The sequence below is a fragment of the Myodes glareolus genome, chromosome 5 (assembly GCF_982192425.1).
Source record: "Myodes glareolus chromosome 5, mMyoGla1.1, whole genome shotgun sequence".
Taxonomy (NCBI): domain Eukaryota; kingdom Metazoa; phylum Chordata; class Mammalia; order Rodentia; family Cricetidae; genus Myodes; species Myodes glareolus.
In genome coordinates, this window is record NC_142030.1 from 14,765,769 (window position 1) to 14,786,915 (window position 21,147).

The following is a 21,147-nucleotide window of genomic DNA, read 5'->3' on the forward strand; positions in this document are numbered from 1 at the left end:
TGCACCTCCTAAGCTGGAAAGGAGAATGCTGGTCCTACCATACCATACAGGCCACTATTAAAGCCAAGGCAAGACATCGGCTCCACTAATTGAGGCTATTACTTACACTTACTCCCTGCTTCCCAGTTCCAGTGCTGGGCCCTCATCCTTTTCACTCTTCCCTGTAGCAGAAACACACCGGGACACCAGAAGCAGCAGTCTATAAACACAGGTTTCACAGAAATGGCAGACCTATTTCTCTTTTACAGCTGAGACTCATGGAAACAGACTGGGAGAGAAGGAGCTGAGAGGGTAATTCAAACTTCTGGCTTGCTTTTCCTCATTGGCAACATCGGGGAGAAAATATCAGCACACCCACTGAAGGGAATGTGCCATGTATTATACCCATTGTTAATAAAAAATGAATTGGCCGATAACAGGGCCAAGAAGAGATTGGGTGAGACAACATGACAGAGAAAATGATGGAAGTGAGGAGTCAGGAGAATTGGGAGAGATGTCAGTCAGCGGCTGAATAAGCAAGAAACGTAGAAAATAAGTAACAAGTCACGAGTCACGTGGCAAGGCATAAATAGAAATGAGTTAAGTTAACAAGCCTGAGCTATCAGCTGAGCATTTGCAATTAACATAAGCCTCTGTGTGTTTATTTGGGACCAGGCGGCCAGGACAGAAAACTTCCATTTATAGGAATACAAAGACGAATAAAAACCAAATGTGGGGATGGCTAGAGATGACTCAACTAGAGGTCCTGGGTTCAATTTCCAGCATCCACATGGCGACTCACAACCTTCTCTAGTTCTGTTCCAAACAACCCAGCACCCTCTTCTGGCCTCCGCAAGGAGCAAGACACACAGGCAGCCAAAACACCCGTTGCATATGACACTCACACAAGCAGAGGGCTCTACCAGGCAAAATCAGATCACACATTGCTTGTCATTACAGAGCCACTAGCAAAAGCTGAAAATCAGAAACTCAAACAGATGGCCCCTGAAAAACCATGTTCCCAAGAAGAGACCCACTGTTCTCAGAGTACTAACTGTTTCTCTGCCCCAACGCAGCACAGCAATAGTGATGAGCCCCTCTGGTTGATGACCATTGATTTAGTGAGGGAAATTTCTTTTTGTTGTTGTTGCTTTGTTTTTTTATTATTTTGTTTATTTATTTATGTGTTGTTCTGCATGCCAGGACACCAGATCTCATTCTAGGTGGTTGTGAGCCACCATGTGATTACTGGGAACTGAACTCAGAATCTCTGGAATAGCAGCCAGTGTTCTTAAACAGAGCCATTGCTCCAACCCATTTTGTTTCTTTTCAAGACAGGGTTTGTAGCCTTGGCTGTCCCGGAACTGGCTCTGTATACCAGTCTGGCCTCAAACTCAGAGTTTCGCCTGTCTTTGCCTCTTGAGTGCTGGGATGGGGAGCTTCCTTTTTTATTGCATGCTTTCCAGTCCTTTGTTAAAAGAGACCTTCATTTTAAAAACGGAGAAAACTTTCTCCTTAGGCCTCCAAGGTATCTACACTAAGAACTTGTGGCATCTGGGGACTTAGTTTCAGTCCTTACTACTTAGGAGCAAGCTTGCAGTTAAGATAGTGATACCTGGGTTGGAACTGAAGCATCACTTTGTGTCGCCCAGTGAGTTTGGGGAGATGTGGCACATTCTACAGTGCTTGATCCATGCTTCAGGCCTGGTATCTGAGTCTAATGTGTCCCATCACCCAAATAAAAATGACTTCTGTGAGGGGGAGAAAACAAAAGCCTCATGGCCCAAGAACAGTCATATCTGTGAGAATTTATACTGGTCTTGCTAAGTAGGGACAGCGGATGTCCTCCTGCCCAGGACTCACCTTGAGGGCCTTTTCCAGCTTACTGTCCTTGTCCTTTCCTTTTTTAGATTTCTTTTTGGCCACCTCATCTGCTCCATCCACCTCGTCACCTTTTCTCTTTCTGAAAGATACAGGACTTACTTAAGAACCAGAGCCTCCAGGCCAACAGGACTCCCAGTGTTAACATGCCTCAATGCCATTTTAACCGCCTGAGCTGCCTCTTCCATCTGCCTTCTCACTCTGCTCTTAAGGAGCTGCTTGACTTTCAGAACATCTTTGGCCAGTGAGGGGCCTGGAGCTCACCTTAGTGTCCAGGACAACCAGGACACACCAAGGGCTCAGATCACACCTGATGCTAAACCCCACGTCTCTTACACACAAAGTGACGCGGGACTGTGGAGAAACCAAACACAGCTACAAGAACTGAGCCTAACTGGGTGGTGGTGGTGGTGGTAAGCACTTGTAATTCCAGCGCTCGGGAGGCAGAGACAGGCAGAGCCCTGTGAGTTTGAGGCCAGACTGGTCTACAGAATGTGTTACTGGATAGCCAAAGATACACAGAAAACCCTGCAGCCTGAGTTCATCTTTGTACTCTGCAAAGCTGTGTGCTAGAGGAGGAGCAGCATGCACCTTGCAGGACTATGGTGCTAACAAGATGAAACAGCTCACTCAGGCACCGGACTGAGAGGAGGGTCTGGCACACCAACCATGCTCAACACACTCCAGCTCTCCAGGCATAATGGTAGCCAGAGGATCCCAATCCTCTGTGCTCTAAGAGTCCAAGAACATCCTCACCACTGGCCTGACTTGCTAGCTTCACACTCCAGAGGCATTGGAGCTGCTCCAAGAGCTTGTGTTAGGATCTGGAATCGTGCAAGCTTCTTTGTGACAGTGGTACAGATACTGCTCATGAACATAGTACACTGCTCTATGCTGCAGCATGCTCGTTACAAGTCACGCTAGACGCTAACTCCACGTGTGGGGCCACCTATCCAGATTCCAGGCCCTTCCACTGTCCATTCGCTTATGAACAGTCATGATTCTCCCAGAGACCCAGACAAAGAAACACACATGTGGACCTTCTCAGAGTGGTAAACGATGGCCATTAACATGGAAGGGAACTATTTGGCTGGTCTAAGAGGGAGGTCTTTAACCATCTGAAGGTTGTATAGAAAAGCAGCAGTCTGCTGTACCAGGCCTCTGAGGGCAGATGTTCAGAGTGCCTGGAGGTAGATGGCGGTGCTGGAATAGCAGATGTCCCAGTCTCTCTGCTGTCCCGATATAGGCCCACAGCTCCTGGCTTTCTGATCATCAGCAGAGGAATGGAGTCCACAGGCTCTGTAGGCTTCCTCAGGACTCCACATTTTAATCACAGCCAACCTACCCCTCACTCTTGACTCCTGGGAGCTGCTTCTTCAGGGCTTCTTTGTCCTCCGCAGAGAGGAGGCTAAAGCCCTTGAGTTGGCTGGCACTATACTCAGGCCGGAAGCCCAGCTCCTCCCGGTTCTTGACAAAGCAAGTTGGATGGTACCAGCGGTCGATCATACCCAGCTGAGGCTTCTCTGGGTCCAGCATTTTCTTGGACAGGCGCACCTGGCCCTGTAGGGACAACAACGTGGCACGCGAGGAATGACAAGGCCGGACAGGGGAACAGGTAGCCTAAAGCCTTGAGTTCCAATCAAAGCACAGGTAGCAACTCAAAGAATTTTGGCTCTTATGTCACCGAGGATTGTGGGTACCCTTAGGTCCCTGCACTAACATTCTATGAGACTGACATGCTACCTACTGCATTAGTAAGACAGCGTGCACTTACACTGTGGATGACTATCTATCCACCCACCTGCTTAGACAAGTAACAAAGTACTAACACTTCCCCCAGGAAGGGTTAAGATGCTGACATGGTGAGCTGGTCAGCAGTGGCACTGCACCATTCTATAAAGGATTCAGTGTGGCAACTTATCCCAACGGACTTTTCACCTATCCTCCACCCTCCTGTGGACTTTGTGGTTGCTATAGTTAAGGGTCCAGCTAAGTTGCAGTGATAAAGCAAGAGCTGGGTCCTGCCGGCCTGCCAGGTGTACAATTCCTACAAGTGACATTTCTAGAAGTTTCCCACCTGTGAGGCAGTGGACAAGAACCCAGTAAACAAGGCTCCTGATAATGCAGAAATCTCCATCCAGGGTCTAGTGATACTCGAGCACAGAGCAAGCTGTGCTCCCCTGCCTGGAAGCAAGGTCACCATACTCTTTACCTCCAATTCTTAATGGTGGAAGGCAAGGACAGTTAGTGATTACATTTTTCTCTGTCTCGTGCCTACTACATTTGGCTCTTGAACTATTCCCAAAGGCCTTCATACCATCAGACTGTGATGCTCTCGGGAGGTGGTGGAAAGCCTACTAGAAGGTTAGAGCTTTGGGTTTCCCTTGATATTAAGATGTTGGTCTTTCTGTTTTGCATTCCACAAGATGAATAGGCCTCCTGTGCCATGTTCCTGCCACGTGTGATGCCACCGAAAACAACAAGGCCAGGGAACCATGACTGAAACACCTAAAACCAAAAGCCAACACAAAGCTCCCTTTCTTCAGGTAGATGATCTCTGGCATTGTTACCATACAGAAAGTTGACTCACGCACCTCACGACACTCCAAGGGAGAGAAACCTTCACCAGTGCTATGTGAATCACGGCAGCAGAGAAGAAAGCGCTGGTGAGCACACCTTCTACCCTGTTCTCAGTAGCATATCCATCCAGCCAGCTACCCCACCCGACTGGCTGCCAGCCTTCAGGGGCAAGAACTAATAGCAGGGAGGCTGGTCTGTGAAGTTACTCCGACAAACCTGGAGTGCTGAAGGCCCACACAGCCCTCCTAACCTCAAACCAACTACGCAAGAACTCCCCCACACCTGCTTGACTTTGGGGACCTATGCCGGTACTTTCCAACATCTTTCTTCCAGGGCCCCTACCCATGGAGACAGCTGCACAAGAGCACAGGACTCGGTCTGCCCAGAACTGTCGCTCCCCCCTCTACAAGGCTCTCTCTCCACTGTATTTCTGACCATGGTGCGGAGCCACAATGTAAAGGCTGTTTGCTCTTTTCTCCTGAGATAGCCAATGCCCCCGACTTAAGGTGAGAACCCCAGAAGTGCAGACACTGGCTCTCCAGTGCTACCTTTTCTATCTTCTCCATACAGCCCTTGCATGTACTCCTGTTGGACTTGGCGTATTCCGCTGTGAAGTCACCCAGTGTCTTCTCCGCCTTGCCGCCACTTCCATCCTGGCCTTTGCCTGAAGAACCAAACACACAGCACTGCTCAACTCTGCAGCCTCACACTGCAGTCCCCAAATGTCCCCATCTTCTGTCTTCTTCTTCCCAGGATCCTCCCACAAAGACATTGTGTTCTGGGTGAGCACAATCAGTTTAGGTCATCTCTACTGTCAACAACTATTGGTGCAGGAGAATTGTCTGTAATCTGTCAATCATATTTTAAATAAATGCTGATTGGCCAGGCAGGAAGTATAGGCAGGAAAACCAGACAGAAGTAGAGGTGATGCAATGAGAACAGGAGAATTCTGGGAAGCAGGAAACTTCCTCGGCCATTCCTGCCCAGACCACCGAAGAAGCAACATGTGAGCTGACAGCTGAAAAAGGTACTGAGCCATATGGCTAACACAGACAAGAATTATGGGTTACCGTAAGACGTAAGAATTAGTTAATAAGAAGACTGAGCTAATGGGCCAATCAGTTTATAATCTTATGGAGTCATGTGTGTGACTTTTTTGGGGGCTTGCCGGCTGTGGGGTACTGGGCGGGACAGATACCCCAACAAGCTGGCCCCTCATGTTACAAACTATGGTTACTTTTTAATTTCCAACTCAGACTTCTCATTGCTATTGTGCTTTTATGATTTAAAGTGTTGAATTGAAAGGAATATTTAAATACAGATCAACCACAAGCCTATATAAGAACTAAACATATATTGAAGGGCTTAAGGGGGAGACAAAAAGCTAGATTTAAAAAGTTTATTTACTTTATGTGTATGGGGATTTTGCTTGCATGTCTGTGTACCAGTTGTATACATGGTGCCTGTGGAGTACAGAAGAGGGTGCTGGTCCTGTGGAAGTAGAGCTATGGACACGGTGAGCTGCTATGTAAGTGCTGGAAATAAACCCAGGTCTTCTAGAAGAGCTTCCAGTGCCCTTAACGGCTGAGTGATCTCTATAGTCCCTAGACTCATGCTGGGTGTGGTGGCATAAGCCTTTAATCCTAGCACCCAGGAGGCAGGGGGCAGCTTGGTCTATATAGGTAGTTCCAGGATAACCAGAGCTAAACAGTAAGACCCCCATCTAAAAAGTAAATATGATGGAGAGATCGCTTGAGGGCAAAACGTCTGACAACTTTAACTGTATAGCCATGACTCATGATGGAAGGACAAAGTTGACTACCACCAATTATCTTCTGGCCCACATATGAGTAAGTCAGAACACAGTAATACTCACAGGATAGCTTCAGGAATCTACAGAAAAGCTACTAGTAAGTATACTTTGCAAACTTATAGAAAATCAGGCCAGTATGTAAATATGAAAGCCATTTCCACATTAGAAATAAAAACCAGGAAAAAAACAATTAAAGCACATAGCTATTTAAATACATAAAATACTTCAGAGAGTATAATTTAATTTAAACACATAAAATATTTCACAGAGCCCATCCCTGTCATGATGGACTCTTAGTCCAAATAAAATCTTTCTTCTCTTAGTGGCTTTGGTCACGCTGTCCTACCACAGCAGCAGAAGTCACGAATACAGAGCCTTTCGACAAAGGCTGGTATTAACAACAGGAAAGCCTCACCATTGTCCTATAGCTAACACAAGCTAACTTCAGTCCAAGTGTTGTGGGATATTTGTACTGTGTCAAGGAGCACTGCTGGGATTGATGTAATAAAAGGCTGAATGGCCAATAGCTAGGCAGGAGAGGATATGCAGGATTTCCGGGGAAAGAGAGAAAGAGGAGGAATCCAGACAGGTGGGATATGCCAAGAGACATGGAGAGGAAAACAGGAGGTGCAAGATGGAAGAGAGGTAATGCCACGTGATAGACACAGATTAATATAAATGGGTTAATATAAGTTATATGAGCTAGTTAGGAGCAAACCTAAGCTATAGGCCAAACTTTCATAATAGGAAATCTGTGTCATTATTTGTGATCTGGTGGCCCAAGTCTGACTATACCCGAGTTCCATCCTTGGGACACAATGGCGTTAAGAAAGAATAGCCATGTATGTATGCAACGACCCTCCAACAAATAAATAAATATAATAAAATTTATAGTTAAAGTGAAAGGTGAGCCACAGATTGGGAGACAGTATAGTCACAATACTTGTGTTTGGTCAGTAACCTGCACCTAGGATTAAGCACTCGTAGTGCAGGGATAATGTACACACTGAAATCATGACAAGTGGGCTGGGGAGATGGCTCAGAGTATTTGCTGTTCTTGTGGAGGATCCAGGTTCAGTTCCTAGGACTCATCCACGGTGGTTCACAACTGTCCATAACTCTAGCTCCAGGGGACCCAAAGTTCTTTTCTGACCTCCCTGGGAACCAAGCACAGACATGCAGACAAAGCACTCCTACACATTTAAAATAAAGAAGTCTTAGAAAGGAAGAAAGAAAGAAAGAAAGAAAGAAAACACAACAAGCTACAGGCTAAGTATCCCCATCCAAAATGCTTGCCATCTGTGCTGAAGTTCAGATTTTTTGTTTTGACTTTTGGAAAAATTGCAGATATATAAAATATCCTGGAGTCAGGAGGGACTGCAGGTCCACACACGAAATCCATCTGTTTCACAGACACATTATACACACAGCCCAAAGGAAAGTGCACATGGTATTTCTAGCCTGTCTACGGTTGACTCCAACTGTCACGAAGTCAGGTGCAGAACCGTCCACCTGTGGTACACTGCTGCTCACAGTTTCAAGTTTTCGATGAAGGACACTCAAACTTTATTAATACTATAAAGTCTGCAGAATAATCAATCACCAACCCACAGTCACCAAAAGAGACCTGGACAAGCAAAGGAACACAGCTCAGCCACAGAAAAGATCAAGGACACGTCATGCCAAATGAAAAAGCACAGAAGAAAAGTACACACATTTATTTCCTTTTCTCCCTGCAACTAAACCCAGGCAACACTGACCCAGGAGGCTAGAAATCAGAACAGAAGCCAGGGTAGGTGTGCACACCTATAATCCTGTACTCAGGAAGTCAAGGCAGGATTGTTGACTGTGGGGTTGGTTTTGTTTTTCTTTCAAGACAGGGCTTCTCTGTGTAGCCCTGGTACTTGCTCTATAGACCAGGCTAGTCAGCTCTCAGAGAATCACCTGCCTCTGCCAGAGCTGGGAAAAAGGTGTGCAGGTGTGTGCCAACATCGCCCTCCTTGAGGTCTGCTTATATTTTGCTTTGAGACAGATCTCAAAGGACACCACTGAGTGTCTTTGAACATACAGAGATCCACCTGACTCTGCCTGAATTCTGTTTTTTCTTTTTCCCTTCTTTCACTTTTTCTTTTTCTTTTTTTTAAAGAAAAGAATTAACAGGTTTCCCAAGTATGAGAAGAAGAAAAGGTACAGAAGTCTTCTATTGGGGTAACCTCTGTGCACAGGACCTGGAAGGCAGTGATCCCGCCTCACAGCGAGAAGTTATCCATCCATTCAAGCCCATAGAATGCACAACAGCAAGATCACGATGTGTCAATCAAGTTTCATCAACTGCTGTAACCGTGCTGCTGTGGAGAGAGGGGCCTATGGGAGCACCACACTCTTGTGTTTCTCTTGGGTGTCCTAAAACTGCTCTAAAAATCAAAGTCCGGCTGGTGAGATGGCTCAGCTGCGAAGGTATATGCTGGGCAAGCCTGGCGGCCCGAGTTCAATTCCTGGAACCCATGCAAATAAAGGAGAGATCCAACTTAGTAAATAGACCATGTGGCCGGATGAGGAGATGCTCTCATCCTACCTGTGCAAGACAGAGACAGGGCTGTATTTGTGCCCCCACTATACACACCTGTCACGCCCCCAGCCTCTGCTGTCTTCTTGACCTTCTGCTGGTCATCCCATCGCAGTTCAGAGAACCCGTCCACCTCAACGTCAGGCTGCCGGATGGAGTGGCCCACCTTCCAGAAGCAGGAGAAGTGGTACCAGTGTGGGACCTTTCCGTCGAACATGGGAGACTAGAAGTCATAAAGCAGGGGTTAGGAGAGATGCTAATTTCTGTGTAGTCCCCAAGCCCACCCCGTCCCCAGCTCAGGCAGCAACGGGAGCCCTCTCCTCTTTTCTGCGGCCTGTCTGGGGTTCTCTCATGCCACACAATGACTGGCAAAAACAGCTTCCCATGTCTCACCTAAACTATTTTCCTAAAAGCTAAAAATTATAGCTGCCCTACTCCCACAATCCACTGTCTCAGGATAATAAGCTGGCCCCAGGTTTCTTTAAGGATATGTGCTGCCTTTTAACTTGCTGCACCACCTAGTGAGAAACACAGCACATCTCAGGGTCCCGGTGACCCCTGTACCCATTATAAAGCTCGACAGCAGCACTTGAACTCAAGGTGGCCCAGAAATGGCTCCTAAGTGCCCCCGTAGCTAAAAACAATGAAGAACAAGACCCCAGTAATGAGCCAGGCAGAGAGAATGTGTCAGGCGCAGCAAGGTTTGCACCTGTGACTACAAGGAACCGCTTGGGGGGGGTGTGTGGAAGAGCCTGAGGGGAGCGAAGATCTCCAGGCTGACCCCTGGCTGCAAGGAGGCACCCAAGTCCCCTGTGGGCCCGAGGTTAAGGCATCATGCCACTTGCCACTGTGATGCTCTGGGCCCAGTTCTGCCTGTTTTAGAGACGTGACAGCGTCTGCCTGTGATGAGGGAGGCACAGGAGTTAACCCAGTTTCCTGTGCTCTTCCCTCACAAACCATGCCTCTGTGAAGCAGCAACCCTGTCTCACAGACAGTGGCAACAAAATGGAGGCGGATGGGACAAGAATCTGACACTAAGGTTCTTCCACCATCTTGATGGCAGAAGAGCTACCTAACAAACTGCCTCCTGATAAGATGGCCCACGATGACTGCCTTCAAGGAACAGGGAGGCGAAGGCCAATGAAATAAAAATATTAAAGCAGCACGGAACATAAACACCATGCGGGGGCTATGGAGACAAGTGATATTTTGAAGAAACATGGCAAGTCAGGTACTCCAATAATCACTTCCACTCCACGAGTGGTTCCTTTTCAGATACATTAAAGTGTAAGGCTGAGGGCTGCAGAGATGGCTGTCAGAGGGCCTGGTTGGATTCCTAGTGCCCGCATGGTGATTCACAGCCAGCTGTCACCCAGTTCCAGGGGATCGGACATCTTCTGGTCTCTTTGGGTACCAAGCACATGGTACACAGATACACATGCAGGCAAAACACCCACAGACCAAAAAAAAAAAATTTAGTAAGTTAATTAAAATTTAAAAAATCTAACACCAAGGCCTGCTTAGGTGACCCAACAGTAGCTGTTCCAGGGCCCTCAACACCTCCAGACTTCCTCAGGTACCCCAAGCCCCACCCACCGCTTCCCTCAAGGATGTACTACCCAGATCTACTCCAATTCCATTGCTGGTGCTGGCAGAATGCTTATTCAGTTTCAAAGGCGCAGAGAGGTGGGGGAACAGCAGAAAAGATAGCCTCTAAACCAGACAACAAATGGCATTTTTGAGTGGACCCAACATGAATGACAGCAGGCAATAGGTTCAGATCTCTGGGCCCTTAGGGCTTACGCTTTCCTTGTATCTCTGCTCCTCTACAGCGCTCATTTGCTCTAATGCAAGTGGGTCTTCACCAAAAAACAAACAAAAACTCCTGATACTGCAAGGCTTGAGAACAACTGGCTCAAGGTCCTGAGCGCTGAAATAAGTAGGAGTGGGGCCTTTCAAGAACAGAGCACCAGCCACATGCATCACAAAGGTAGGCCAAGAACTTTGCCAGTAGGAGGGAGATGGCCTTGCTAGGGGCACAAGAAAGCTCAAATCCTTGTAGGTTACCCTCTTCCTCCCCGTCAAGTGGCCCGAGGGTGCAACTTCTCCCCTCCTAGCCGGCTTTGAAAAAAAATCAGGTTTTTAGTTGCTCAGAGAACAATCCTCCCATACAAATGTAAAAAGGCATTTAAATTCAGGCACCAGAAGAAAGGTTTCCAGCAGGCCAGCTCACAGGACCAACTTTAAATTCAGAACTAAGGCGGGGGTTGGGGGTGATGAGGGCGTGCACCAAGAGGCAGAGACAGGCAGATCTCTGTGAGTTTGAGCCAGCCTGGTCTACAGAACAAGTTCCAGGACAAACACCAAAGCTACAGAGAAACCCTGTCTTTGGAAAAAAGAAAAAAAAAGAAAAAAATCAGTCCCAACTACAACTGAGGAAGAGAACCCTTTACTTTGAATAACAATTTTTTTCCACAATCAATAAAATCCGGAGGAGGGCCTTGAATGCTGAATTAATTATCAATGGCAGTCCCAGACTCCCCGTCTTCTTTTCCTGGCCAATGGGAAACAGGGTCATGCTCTCACCTAAGGACTATTCTCTGGCTAACACAGTAAACCCAAAAATGCTTAATAAAACACGCAAAGTCGGAAAGGAAACTGATTATCTGAAAGGCTAGGCACGGTGGCGCACACCTTTAATCTCAGCAAAAGGGCAGAGGCAGGCAGATCTCTTGTGAGTTCAAGGCCAGCAAGGTAGTTGACACTGGGAGCCCTCAAAACAAAACAAACAAACAAACAAACGTTGAAAAGACTGGGTGTGGTGGCATGGGCAGGTCGGTAATTTCCAGCACTTCCCAGGAGGAGGCCAGAGAATCTCGAAGAGCAGCCTCGAAACCCTGTCTCCAAACCAACCAACCCACTTCTAGGGAAGTACCATTACTTCAAATTATACTAATAACCCCTCCCCAATAGCTACTGTAATTAGGATGAGGAATCTCCAATCACGAAGTGATATGAAAATGTAAGCCTCCAACACCTTTGCTGGGAAGGATGTGGATGCCAGTTTGCTCTTAACCTGGAGAGCCCCGAGTTCTATTTACTACCTAGGAGGGTAAAGACCTCAGCTGGAAACAAGAGCTCTGAACGGTTCTTAGGCCCTTCCCTCTGAGCTATCTCCATCTTCCTGCCCTACTTTTGTGAATAAAGTCTCTTAATCAAGTTCCCACACGTGACCGGGGCATCTTGGGCACCTCCTCTCCTAGCGCCCAGCTCCACCAGATGCAAGGCTTATCAATCCTCCCCACACTCCCTTAACCACGCGGAAAACACCCAGGGTGGTGGGTTCCCTGCCCAATCCTGATGGCAAGCAACAAAGATGTGCCTCCCAGTACTTGTGATTTTTGTCACCAAAGGTAATTATAGACACTGTCGCAGAGCCTGGGACCTAGCTGGTACGGAATGAATGAGAACTGCGTGTCAGGCTTGCTGAGCTAGGCAGTCTAGTCCTTCCCAGGCCGCTAAGATGTCAATTTTAGTTCTTGCCATAATGTGAAAGAACAGAAGCGAAGTGGGTCCTCGGTACCCACTGGTGAATGTCTTACCCGTTCCCCCCAGTAACTACCGAACCCCCCGTTGATGGTTCTCAGGTCTTTATCCTGAAACACATTACAGCAGCTGGACAGCAAGGGAAATCAATTTCCTTGACCATTAGCAGTGAGCTTGGGTAACTTGAGTATGGGGGGAGGTAGGGATGGGGAGGAAGGGAACAGAGCAGGTGAGAACCGCACTTGCAAAGATCGGCATCAGAAAACCAGAAGGCTCTTTAACCCACCCCCTCACAGCGCGTCCCAACTCTTGAACCACCACGAGAAGGGTCCGTGAACACACCAGAAAGCGCCGAGAAGTCAGTGACCTCAGGAAGTTTGGAGAAAATGTTACTTCCAACTAGAAATCAGGCCCAAAGCGAATGTACTGTAAAGAAACAGTACTGCTTTGCATAATTACAATAGAAATGCCGAGAGTGAACGGATGTCGAAAGGATAACCAAAAATAGGCTTAAGGGAGGAAAAAAAAAATCCGCAAACTCCAAATGCTCGTCCTCTTTATTCACGTAGGACAAAAATCTTCCAGGACAAAGTAGGCCCAAATCAGAGCAGCTTCAAAGACCGCGCGCACATCCTCCACCCCCACCCCCAGAGAAGGCAGTGAAATAAACAAGAACTCTGCGACTACGCAGACCCAGCGGAGAGGCCTGTCGTTTTTACAAAGACAGAGGCTCGCTCTTCCCGGGCTTTTCTTGCAGGGTTAGCGCAATTCCCCGGAAGGGGTCGGCCCGGTGGGCCTCAAGGACGGCGGCAGCAGCGCTGCAGGCCTTTCCCGCCCTTCTCTCCCCGTTACCGTGAGCCGCAGGGGGAGCGCGGCGGCCCCGAACCCAAACAGCCGCCGCGGCCGCGCCGCCCTACGCCCCCGGCCCGGCCCCGCCGCACCTGCACCATGATGGCCATGCGGAGCGAGTCCTTGGGGATACTCTCGCTGCATTTCTTGCAAGAGGCGCGTCCGCTCTTAGCGTACTCCACCCGGTAAAGCCTCTCTGAGGCCTCCGCCATCCTTCCGCTCTTGCCGCAGCGGCAGCCAGAAGCCGCCGCCTGAGTGCTCCGCTAACGTGTCTGTTCCCCGCAAGCGTGCGGCGCCGCCTCCGCTCGGGATAGATTGCTGATGCCTGGCGGCGGGACCGCCCCCAAGCCCGCGCGCGGGGGCGGGGCTTCGACACCCGGCGCCACCCCTTTTGTCGGTTTGTCCCAGGAAGGCTTTCTTGCTTTTCTAACTTCTTCCACCTCGCCCCACTCCCATTTTTTTCTAGGTCTGTCTGAGAGCAAGCCCTGCTGACCCTAAGTAGGGCTTTATGGTCTGCAGCCTCCATAAGGCTGGCACAGAAAACCAACCAAAGCCTAACTTTTCTTTCTTAGTAAATTGAAATGCATAACTATACATTCCAGGAGAATGTGACTGTTGGCAGTAATTGCAACAGATGTTTTAAAATCATACACTTGGGGAGGCCTCAAGATATTTAAGGTTGTCACCCATTGAAGCTATGGTAATTGTTAAACTTGCTGCTGTTAGAGTTTGTTATTTAATGCAGCACTATGGTTTTAACATAATTGACCTTTTTAAAAATTGTATGTGTGGCACAGGGTCTCATTAAATAACCCTGGCTGATCTGGGGCTTACCAGGAAGATGAAGTTCAAACTCACAAAGATCCCCTTACCTCTGCCCTAGTGTATGGGTAAACTCCCTGCCTGGCAGCAAACTGGTTGGTGAGCTGTGGCCTGCTTGCCCATGAGTCTTTTTGATTCAGTAGGTATGAAATGACTCCAGGTGCCTTCTGTGCGCTGCCTCCATCTTTGCTCCAGTGAGACCCTGCTGTGGCAGAGAGAGAGAGAGAGAGAGAGAGAGAGAGAGAGAGAGAGAGAGATCAGAAAGCTGTGGTACTCCTTCCTCTCCCCTTGTACCCAGTCCTATGTTTATCCACCCCAACAAATGCCTCTTTTTGCTGCAGTGACTCTAAACTAGGCAGGCTAGGCTATCCCATACTTAAATAACAGAAAGTCTCACAGACCAAATGACAGTGTGTGAATTGCACGCATTGGGGATGTTTTGCCTGTGTGAATGTTTATGTATCATGCATGTGCGGTGCTTTCAGAGGCCAGAAGTTTTCATATCCTCTGGAACTGGAGTTAGTGATGGTTGTGAGATGCTATGCAGGTACTCAGAATCGAACCCAGGTCTTCAGAAACAATAGCCAGTGCTTTTGGCCACTGAGTCATCCTTTGTAATACGTTTTTAAAAAACTTGCAAACAGTTGCATTTACTGGAAGTATTTCGAATGTTTACAAAACAGCTGCAACTTTCCCATCACAAAGAAATACTCAGTGAATAGCACAAATATTTAATTTGTTCATTTGCTATGGGGGATGGTGGTGGTTTATTTCTGTTCAGTTTTGTCTGCAGAAAGGCAGGATTCGATGTGACAGCTGCTTCAGGCCATTGCTGCCTTGACTTGCCCACGATGATGGACTAACAGTGAGTAAAATAAACCCTTTCTCCACGATGCGCTTTTGTCACATTATCATATGAGGATATATGCAGGATATAACCCTGGCTGAGGAGGAAACCGAGACAATTAGCTTTTTAAGTTTTTCTAAATTGTATGTAAATTACACATATGTATGCACATGTATTTTGGGGATAGAGCCCCATGGAGTCCAGCCTTACTTCAACCTTGCTGTGCAGTAAAGACTGGCCTTGAATTCCTGATCCTCCTGCCTCTACCTCCCAAGGACTGGGATTATAGTTGTATGTTACTCTGCTTAGCTATTAATATTATTAAGAAAAATTCCAAGGTTTTTTAAAATTTATTTTTATTTATTTATGTGTATGTGCATGTGATTGTGTGGCTATATACCAAATATGTGCAGCTGCCCTCAGAGCTTCGGTCCTCTGTAAGAGCGGCGCTGCTCTGTTCTTTCCTGTTCTGCTGTCTCCACTGCCTGTTTTCATTTTTAAACATACTTTGGAATTACCAATAGGATTGAAATATATTCTCTCTCTCTCTCTCTCTCTCTCTCTCTCTCTCTCTCGTTCTCTCTCTCTCTCAATGGCATTTCACTGTGCCACCCAGGTCAGTTGAATGTTTCTCTTGTCTCACCATGGGAGTAGCTGGGACAACAGGCAGACTACTGCATCCAGCAACACTGAAAATCTTGGATACTTCACTGTTTTTTATCAACTTCCTCTGTGGATTTCTTGTAGTACTTCTTTTTTTTTAAAAAAAAGATTTATTTATTTATTATGTATAGTGTTTTGCCTGCATATCTGCCTATAGGCCAGAAGAAGGCACCAAATCTCATTACAGATGGTTGTGAGCCACCATATGGGTGCTGGGAATTGAACTCAGGACCTTTGGAAAAGCAGTCAGTGCGCTTAACCACTCAGCCATCTCTCCAGTCCCAGTACTTCTTGCCATTTAAAAAATTCCCCATGCTATTTATGTTAAATCTAACAGTTTTAAAAAGACTTATTTATTTTATGTTTTTCCTGCGTGTATGTATGTACACAATGTGCATGCCCATAGAGGGCATTAGGTCCCCTGAAACTGGAGTTACAGATAGTGTGAGCCTCTGGATGGGTATGAGTCTGGGTTCCTTGGACAAGACTGCAAGAGCCCTTAACCTCTGAGCCCTATCTCCAGCTTCCAGTTTTGTGGGTTTTAAAAATAATACTTATGGTCTTTGTATTCCTTGTTTGCTCTTAACTTCTGAATGTTCTTTGCCGTGGTTCGTGTTGTCTGCTGTCTTAAGAGGATGAAACTAGAGACAGACGACTCTGTGATGAAGGAAGAAAATGATCACAGGCGCCTGGGCTGGTGGATTGGAGCAGCCCGGTGGCACGGAAGGCCACGCTGTGCTCTTTCCCTGGCGGCCTCCACCACACATTGCCTTCTCTTCTCCTCTTTTTCTCCCTGATGTCAGACAAGAAGTGTTTGTTGTTGTTGTTTTTCTTGCTGGGAATGGAGTCCAGAGCTTCATGTGTGCTAGACAAATTTTACTGCTGAGCTATATCCCTGGCCCAACAGCCTTATTGTCTTTTTCGAATTATTCAATTATTTATTTGTTCTTATTATTTGTGTGTGTGTGTGTGTGTGTGTGTGTGTGTGTGTACACGTCATGGTGTATGTATAGGAATTAGAAGACAATTTGTGGGAGTTGGTTCACTCCTATCATGTGGGTCCTGGGGATTGAACTCAGATCATCAGGCTTGACTATAAGTGCCTTAACTTGCTGAGCCATCTCATTGGCTAGTCATATAGGTATTTTTTAATATAGGAATTATCTTGTATTCATAGCCCTTAGCCTAGAATCTGGCATATGGTAGATAATCAATGAAAATTTACTGAATGAACAAATGATGCATATATAAATATGTACAAAGAAGGTGTACATATGAAAAAAAAATATCAGAACAGATCCCCAAAGGCATGCTGACGAGTGGGGACCGCTATGTGGTGCCATTGTTAGCTGGATAATTCCATTATCCCAGGTAGGCAGAGCCCAGCCCTGTTCCAAGGGCTCTATCCACATGGACCAGTGAGCACATTTCTCACAGAGCAAATAAGCCCAGTTATTTTAAAACACGAGACCAGCATCATGAAACTCACAATTGCTTCTGAAAATTATGTTCCCTTCCAAGCCTACGCGTCGTCCTTGCTTCTGATTTCCCGTCAAGAGAGGAGCTTGGCTGTGTGGGCATAGCCACTCCGGGAAGAAATAACTGGTGCCTACAGTCCATCTGAAGGCTGATTGGTGAGGGCGCCTGCCTGGTCACAGAGAGTCCTTTCTTTGTCCCTCCAGTCCCTCTGGTGACAGCAGAGCTAGGGAGGTGGACATCCTCCTGGCTGGTGTGAGAACCTTGGTCCTCATTTGCTCAGTGCTGGCGTGGGTCTGATAAAAATCAGATCCTCTTGTTTCCTTGACAGCCACACATCCTGGAGGGTAGGAGAGAAAAGGCAGATAGTGCCCCAAGCTGGGAACCTGTGTGTTTATGAAGCCAAGTTCCTCTGTTAATGGTTACATAAGTTTAATCAGGGTGTAGATTTCTTAACAGTATTCACACACAGGCGCTTTTCAATCGCTGTGATTTATTTTTCAATAACACTTCCTTTAAAAAAAATAGCTTCAAAATTCTGTCATTCTCCTCTCTATATAATTTCCAAGGGCAAAAAATTTCAACTAGAACTATGTAAACACATGTAATTTCACATTTGAAGATTTGATTTTTTGAATTACAGTTGAACGTTATTGCAGCATGATTTATTTGACATATTGAGAAATAATTGAGTCAGATCTTGTTCCTTGGAAGACAATTACATGCAGCGAAATCTCCAGGGTTTTAAAACAGAGAGGGACTGTGGAGGTATAGTGGGGGGTGGGGGTGGGGGCACACAGCCAGTGCAGCCTGGGATGAGCGCAGAAGGCCTGCGCCATCTGCAATAACTTTGTGAGGACATGATTTGTTCATGAGCTGCAGTCAGTGTTCTGAAAGGTACCTTCTACAGCCCTTAGGTGAGGTAGATGGGGGTGCAAGGCGATATATGTAGTGGTCAGCAAGCCCTGGAATTTCTCATACATGGGAAGCTGGGTCGACTCAAGACAGGCTTGGTCATCTTAACTATTCCATAGATAACTATTCCTACCTCTCCAGGCTCAGGAGGGGATAATATTTGGGGGTTTTGACCTATGAGGACCCTTGCACAAACCTGACTGGCGAGCTATAGTTAGGAACCCACAGCAGGAGTTTGACACCTGCCACAGCCCAGTCTGAACTGCGTGGGTTTTCTTCAAACATGTGTTAGAGCCTGTTTTATAATAATCTCCTCATGTATCTGGCTTTTTCATTTGTCTGAGTCTGTTCAGTCTGCTATAACAAAATCCCACAGACTGGCTGACTTATAGACAACAGCCTGCAAGCTGGGAACCAAGACCAGGGTACTGGGAAAAGAGGCATCTGCTTCCTCACAGAGGATTTTTTTTTAATGGTAACTTCTCATGGCAGAAGGGATGAGGAAATCTCTGGGGCCTCGTGTGTGTGTGTGTGTGTGTGTGTGTGTGTGTGTGTGTGTGTGTGTGTGCATATACTTGGTATGTATGTGAAGGTCAGAGGAGGACATCAAGTGTCCTACTATATTACTTACCACCTTGTTCCTTTGAGACACAATTTCTTATTGAGCCTGAAGCTAGGTAGGCAGCCAGGAATCCCCATCCCCCACAGTGAAGGGGCTACAGGCTCATATAACTGAGCCCTGTTTTTGATATGGGGATTTGAACTCAGGTCCTCATGCTTGCATATCAAACACTCTTATCACTTGAGCCATCCCCACCAGTCCCTGGGGCCTCTTTTATTAGGGCACCAATCACCTCTCAGAGGCCTCATAAAGAGGAGCTGAAGAGATGGCTCAGCGGTCAAGAGCTCCTGCTGCTCTTCCAGATGTCCCAAGTTCAGTCCCTAGTGACACAACTAGGTGGCTCATAACAAGTCTGTAACTCTAGTTCCAGAGGGTCCAGTACCTTTTGTTATCTGTGTATCCACATGCACAATAATAAAGAATTAAACAAATAAATTTGAAGGAAGTACGGACATTTAACCCACTGAACCATCTAACCTATGAAATCTTTGAGGACAAAGGCCTTGTCTTACTCACCCTCCAGCACTAGTACTCAGCATAATGTTTGCATAGAAAGGATTTCGTAAAGGTTTGCAACATCCATGAGCACTGACAGTGACCCCATATGGGGCCAACTCCAGAGTGGCACAGCATGGCCAGTCATCGCCTAATAAATCTAAACTTGATCATCCCCTTTGATGTATGGTTACGTTTGTAGGTGTGCGCAAGGAAAACTTGTGACTGAGCAAGGGGAAGACAAGAAGATCACAAAGATGTCTGTAGAAGATTTTTCATAATAGCACCCAGTGGAACTAATACAAATAGCCATGAAAAAATAAATACATACATTACAGTGTAGTCACCTAATAGAATTCCTACACGGTAGTGTAAAGAATGAATTACAGCTCGCGTATCAATACACATGGTTCTCAAAAACAGTGCTAAGTGAAAAAGCTGAATCAGCGCTACTAAACTCATTTAGTTGGGTAGGTCCTTTTGTACAAAGCCAAAAGAAAAAAAGTCATATACCATTTAAGTTGCTTACATATACTGTATTCCTTAAAGAAATACAACAGGTGCAGCGATGTAATGTTCTGAAAATATCTTATATTCTAAGAGACTGGAACTTTGGCTGAACCTCACAGTCAGTTAATAAATAATACACTCGGAAATCTCTTAAGACTTGAACAAATGATGAAGTATGTATATATATATATATATATATACATATACATATATATGTGTGTGTGTGTGTGTGTGTGTGTGTACTTTTCTTGATAGAAAAAAATTCAGATCCCCAAGGCATACTGAAGAGCGGGGGCCGCCGTGTGGTGCCTTTGCTAGATAGTTAATTCTGTTTATCCTACTGTCTACTCAGCCTGTTTGTTTAAGTTGCCTTTGAGCCAACAATGTAATAACCAATCTTACTTGCCTTGGGTTTCCCCCCAAGTAATCAGCTTTTACAACCTAAGCTAAGCTGTAGTCATAAGTTATATACTCTTCCATGCCCTGACCCATATAGTATATGTGTATCATCCGCCGAAAGCAGCAGATGCAGAGACTGAAAGTCACCACTTATGGATATTGGTTGATAAGCAATGATGTCCGGAGGACTGTTTATTGTCTGGGTCAGTTGGAACCACTTGGAGCCAGTGACTTAGTCCATTATAAAATTCTGTTTGTAAAGTATTCTGTTCCTTCATCATGTGATGCGTTTATGTGTTCAATAAATACAGAGTGAAGTCCTTTGTTAGAGAGAGACACACACAGAGACACACACACAGTCACAGAAACAGACAGACACAGAGGGACACACAGACAAAGACAACAGACAGAGAACAGAAGACACAGAGAACATAAAGGAGAGAATTCGAAATCTAGATGCACTCTTGGTTAGATAATTCCAAGGGAAGAGTGCTTTTCTTTCTTTCTTTAGTGTGATATTACCTATTGGGGACTCAGGGATAAACAGTGAGGTGTATAATCTGTGCAAAATTGTTGGTTCTTTTAGGGGATAGCTGAAATAAAATGGAGACAGAAAACTCAAGAAGCTTCAAAGTCATTTTTTTCCAGTTAGCAGATGAATGTATGACTATTTTATTTCAATTCTTTTAAAATGTTATACATAATATACATGTTCCTATATTTTCACAACAAAAATTTTCAAATCAACAGCATGGAGCCCAGGTGATGTCTCCTGAGCACTCCTGATGGGAGTTTGGCCTTGGCGGTGGAAAGTAGCCCTGGAAGAGCCCTAGGCTGACTACAGGGAATGAGAGGGTCTTACAGGCCTGTCTCACTGTGCCTATCAGTGAAGTACTGTCCTGGCTGAAAGAGTCTGCCTGCAGGGCAAACAAGGGCCAGTCAAGGATGGTATTCATTGGCTCCTGACAGACCCATTTTTCCTAAGCATCATTAAAGGGAGAATTGTTGAAAATCCTCCTTCCATCCCCAAACTGTGGCTCACTGATGGACTGAGCCCAGTGAACACAATATGCCTGTTAGTGGATGGGTCCCACAGGTCCTTGTTAAACACTAAGGACAACACCCTTGCCTCTGGGGAATACAGGGCTGGCTCCTCAGCAAGTCTAGAATATAGTTTTCTCGGG

The 21,147-nt window shown here is 46.3% G+C and overlaps 1 protein-coding gene across 1 annotated transcript in view; it reads right to left on the reverse strand.

Annotated features, from left to right (window-relative positions):
• Positions 1-13,520, reverse strand: part of Parp1 (poly(ADP-ribose) polymerase 1) — a 32,358-nt gene extending 18,838 nt beyond the window's left edge. Inside the window, exons 1-5 of the mRNA XM_085687623.2 lie at positions 13,307-13,520; positions 8,877-9,042; positions 4,989-5,104; positions 3,206-3,420; positions 1,843-1,942 (exon numbers count right to left, since the gene is read on the reverse strand). Of these exons, the coding sequence (XP_085543749.2) occupies positions 1,843-1,942; positions 3,206-3,420; positions 4,989-5,104; positions 8,877-9,042; positions 13,307-13,426 (717 nt within the window). The 5' untranslated portion in view covers positions 13,427-13,520. The remainder of the gene's footprint in view (positions 1-1,842; positions 1,943-3,205; positions 3,421-4,988; positions 5,105-8,876; positions 9,043-13,306) is intronic.
• Positions 13,521-21,147: the final 7,627 nt, after the last annotated feature.